The sequence below is a fragment of the Echinops telfairi genome, unplaced genomic scaffold (genome assembly GCF_000313985.2).
Source record: "Echinops telfairi isolate 266 unplaced genomic scaffold, ASM31398v2 ScPeMD7_70;HRSCAF=299, whole genome shotgun sequence".
Taxonomy (NCBI): domain Eukaryota; kingdom Metazoa; phylum Chordata; class Mammalia; order Afrosoricida; family Tenrecidae; genus Echinops; species Echinops telfairi.
This window is the reverse complement of record NW_022103968.1, coordinates 24,942,374-24,947,094: the sequence shown is the minus strand read 5'-3', so window position 1 is coordinate 24,947,094 and position 4,721 is coordinate 24,942,374. Positions and strand designations below refer to the sequence as shown.

Genomic DNA, 4,721 nt, shown 5'->3' with positions numbered 1-4,721 from the left:
AAAATGTCCTTCTTCAATTTCCGTAAGATCTTCAAGTTGGGCAGCGAGAAGAAGAAAAAGCAGTACGAGCACGTGAAGAGGGACCTGAACCCCGAGGAGTTTTGGGAAATTATCGGCGAGCTGGGCGACGGCGCCTTCGGGAAGGTGTACAAGGTAGGAGCGAGGGGAGGGGAAGTGGCGCGCCCCCGCCGCGGCGCCCGCGCCCCGCGCCCTTTCCTGTGCCGGCCGCTGCTCGGACTTGGCCCAGGCGCCCGCCGGGAGTCGCCGCGAGAGCCTGGCTGCAGTGTCAGGCTGGACAAAATGGGGTCTGGATGCCCTCTCCGGAGGGGCCGCTCAAGGCAGGCGGGCGAGCCGGCCCACGCTGTCAAACTTGCAAGGGAAGGAGGCCGTTCTTGAATCCCAGAGGGATCGGGGGTGGGGGGTGGGGTGGGGTGGGGGGCTCCCAAAGGCTGTGCTGTCTGAAACGCATTCACACCTTTCCCAGGGGCTTTCGGATGGTCCCTGCCCGTTCGCATTGGTCTGACTGCGGGAACGGACTCAGCGCCTCCTCCCTGAAGGGTGTTTGTGGGGCTGTTTCTAGCTGGTACCTACTGCCCGGCTGGCTCCCTTTTGGGCCGAAAGCGCCAAATAAACGATCGTTGCTGGCAGGCTATTCTTGAGTCGGTTGCTTGACAACATACTGTACAACGGAATGGAATTTCTGATCCGAAATTTCCAGCAGAAAACCTTCACCGGGTCCTCGTTTCTAAATATAATTTTAGTGTGTTTGGTTTGTAAGTCAGCCCGGATGCCTTTGAAACGAAACGCACATATTCAGTGATGGTTATTGTAGTGAGATATTTGGGGTTTCTACCTTGAAGGGCATTCATGTTAAACTGTTTACTGCCCCCCCCCCTCCCCAACCCCAGCATAGGAGCCCTGGTGGTGGTGGTGGTGTAGGAGAGAGAGAGAGGGAGAGCAGGAAGCGCTCTGAGTGCTCACCTAAAGGTCAGCAGTTGGAACCAAGTCGCTGCTCAGTGGGGGAAAGATGAGGCTTTGCACTTCCATAGACATTTACAGTCCACTGGGTGGTTCTCTGTCATGTAGTGTCACTGTGAGTCAGAATCAACCCGATGGATGGCAGTGAGTTGAGTTGGAGTGTATGAATGATGTCATCGGAATATTTTCTTCCTGAAGGGTGAGATTTTAAAAAATGAGACAGTGTAGGGGGAAGGACCCAGAGGCGTTGCCTAGAAGTGGGAAACATAAATAAATACTTGGTGTTTGTACAGAACTTTGCAGTTTTTCAAGCACTTTGATGTCATGGGGCTGCCCTCAAAATCCTGTGATGTAGGCAGGTCACATTTCACAGATGAGGACATTGCCACCCAGTCAGAGCTGGAACGTGTGTGTGTTTAATGTGTCTGGGTAGAAATAATAGCATTTCTCTTACTTCCTAAGCACTGTTACACTTTTGTTTGCCCTCGCCCTGCCTCGAATGCCTCTTCTCACACCCCAGTCCTTCTCATTCTTCAAAGCTCTGCTTAGCTGTCATTTCTGACTTATTCAGGTGAAACAGTCCACTCCTGGGTACTTCGAAAACACCTTATTCATGTGGTTTGTGACACTTTCACATATGCTTAATGTGTTTCTGTTTTGAGAATATGATCAGGGGCCAACAGTGATGCATGGTTGGTCACATCACTTGCTGGAAAGCATAGTACATTTCTGTGTATTTGTGGAAATGTACAACTGCATGGTACTGATACTGTTATATCTACGTAGCCCTTGGGTGATGTGAAAGTTGGCATGGGACCCTGAGTCTTAGCCTTTGTGTGTGTGGGAGAGTGGATAGGAGCTCACTTCCAGTGTAGGGGGGAGATCACTCCTGGGAACCATGCCCAGCATGCAAGTCCTGGCTGTCACAAATCAGAAGCACTCTAGTGGCACAGTGAGTTTAGCATTGGTCAGATGTTTGAACTCACTAGCTGTTCTGCGGGAGACTGAGGGGGCTGTCTGTTCCGGTAAAGAGTCAATCTTGAAAACCCTTTGGCACAATTTGCATTGTCCTGTAAGGTTGCCATGAATTGGAGTCAGTTCCACAGCAGTGGGTTTGCTTTTCGTCACAAACCAGCTTTGTGGTCTTGGACAAAACTTGTAACTTCTCTGGACCTCTGTTTTCATAGCTGTAAAATCATAGATTTCCCTAAATGCTCAGGTAGATTGCTTTACCATTAGTAGTCCGGAGTGTGCATTTAGCTAAACCCATGGCTGTTGGGTCTGTTCTGACCCATAAGGACCCTGCAGGACAGAGTGGGGCCATAGGGTTCAACGGTTGTGAAGTTTTACAGAAGCAGTGCACTACAGCTAGTCAAGGCAAAAATAAATCCCAAGGCATCTAGAATCTTGTAATTAAAAGGAGAATGGCAATCATGGGTCTTTTCATAGTGTAAATGTGTTGTTTTATGAACTAGAGACAGTAACAACACTGGGTCTGCAGTTTGGATACATTTATTTATTTTATTAAATTTTTTATTTATTTATTTGGATTCATTTTTGGCTCTCACTAGCAGTGCATGTGACCTTGAGCAAGTATTCAGTGCTTCACTTACTGGCTCCTCAGTTGTGTGAGGATTTTTAAAAGGGCCCTCAAAGCCACTGCCATTGAATTGATTATGATTCATTTAATAAATAATATAAGGTTCAGGGAAAGGGCTCAATAAATGACAAAAATGACTGTGATTGTATTTAGCACTCATGGAAACACGCTAGGGGAAGCATCGAAAAGGGCGCAGATTGTAAACATTGTTGTCGTTTGCCCAGTTGGCATGGCCACACGGATGCTCTGGAGTTTCGTTCTGGTGACCCTTCCTAAATGTGTAAGGTATCTTCCTGTAGTGAGCCGGGGATTGAAAATAAGAAACTCAAAGTAGTTAAACTGGAGACTACAGCATTGTGTCAAGGTCAGTTTCTGTGGATTGGAGATGCCAGACTGCTGTGCTGGGCTATTTGAAGAGCATGAATTCTTTGTCTGCACCCCTTCTCTTCTGACCCCTTGCTCCCAGTGACCAGGAGAAGAGGTGGTTGCTTTTTAAAAAAAGACAATTTAAATTTATTTGTGACCTGGTTCATTTCTTTTTCATAATAGTTTTTGTTTTTAAAGATTCCGGAGAAAGTTTATGAAGGTCCTTCTGTACGGGGTGGGGTGGAAAGCCATCCAAGGTTATAGTATTCCCTGGAAGGCCTTCCCAACTTGATTCCAACTCTCATTTACTTAGGGAAATTTGTAACTGTTACAAAGGTTAAGTTATCCATAGGTCATTTTTGTGTATGTTTACTTTATTTGAAAGGTTTTCGGGATTTATTGTAGTTTTCCACTTAATACATTGTAACAAAGTTGTTTTAGCCTGTGTTGTAGATTTGTTTTTTCATTTAAGTGTAGTATTCTTTGGCATATAAATAGAAACGTGAGATATCCCACACAATTGTTTGTCTTTGGATTTCTTTGGCTTTTAATAGGGAAGAGCAAAAACAAACAAACAAAAAGAAGACATGAAATTATGCATGGAGTTGTATTTTTAGAAAGCTATTTTTTTGAGTAAGCTAATTGAAGCTGAACTGGCCATGTGCTAGATGAAAGTGATTATTTTTTTCCTAACCAAATGGGTGCGACAACTTTTTTGTTTGTTTAATAGTGCGATATAGAATCTTTGTATTGAGAAATATGTAGACCATACCTACATTTTACAGATAATAATAAACAGAGCACCCCAGACCTCCCTCCCCCTGTCCTAGCTTCTGAATCCAATCCCTTTTCTCACCCTGTCTGTTATTCTCTGCTTCTCTGTCTAGCTTACCTCTAAAGTGATTATCCCTGAACATGAACATTTAGTTTTGTGTACATATGAACTATATATGAAGGGGTTCATATTCAGTGTGCTCTTTTGCATTTTCCCTCTTTCAAAATCACCATTATGTTTGTGAGGTTCATCTTTATTACCTATAGCTATATTTGGTTCATTGCTTTAGTTGTGTAGTATCCCATTACTGCATATGAGTATCTATCACTAGTTATTTACCATTGTTAATTGTTCATGGAAAAGTCAATTGTTTCCAGAATTTGCCACGATACACAGCAGGTGCACATGTACATGAGTGCTGTATAGGCTTAATTCAGGAGTGCACTTGTTAGGTTGTGGGGTAGGCGGGAGAACTGTGGCAGCCTGCTTGCTTAAAGGTGTGTGTATAGCCTTGGAATCCCTATGGGGGCAGGTGTACTCAGCCCTTTGGGCCTCTGTTAGTTGGGATTGGCAGGAAGGCATTAGGTTTGGTTTTGGTGGATTATGCCTATCGGTACTTTTTCTAGGTGGTGTCAAACTAATTATACTCCCACCGTCGGTGTATGATCCTTCTTTTTTCTTTGCTCTGCATCTTTCTAACATTTGGTATTAGAATTACTCATTTTTAATTAACAAATATTTTCATTCTTATTTATTATTTAAAACATTTTTTGTCTCTTTTTTGCTCTCACGTCTGTTGTCCATTTTTCTGTTGGCTGCCTTTTTCATACTTGTTTGTGGTGTGTATGTATACTAAGGTGACCAGACGTCCCGCTTTTGGTGGGACAGTCCTGATTTTTGGAAAGAATGCACGACAAGCTAGGGAACGCTCTATTTGGTCCATATAGACCAAATTTTTAATCAAGAACATTTTCCCCCTCCCTCCCCGCTCCCCCCTCCCTC

The 4,721-nt window shown here is 44.4% G+C and overlaps 1 protein-coding gene across 1 annotated transcript in view; it reads left to right on the top strand.

Moving 5' to 3' along the window:
- Positions 1 to 3: 3 nt before the first annotated feature.
- SLK (STE20 like kinase) overlaps positions 4 to 4,721 on the top strand; it is a 53,950-nt gene continuing 49,232 nt past the window's right edge. The window contains exon 1 of the mRNA XM_004701293.2: positions 4 to 153. Within this exon, the coding sequence (XP_004701350.1) occupies positions 4 to 153 (150 nt within the window). The remainder of the gene's footprint in view (positions 154 to 4,721) is intronic.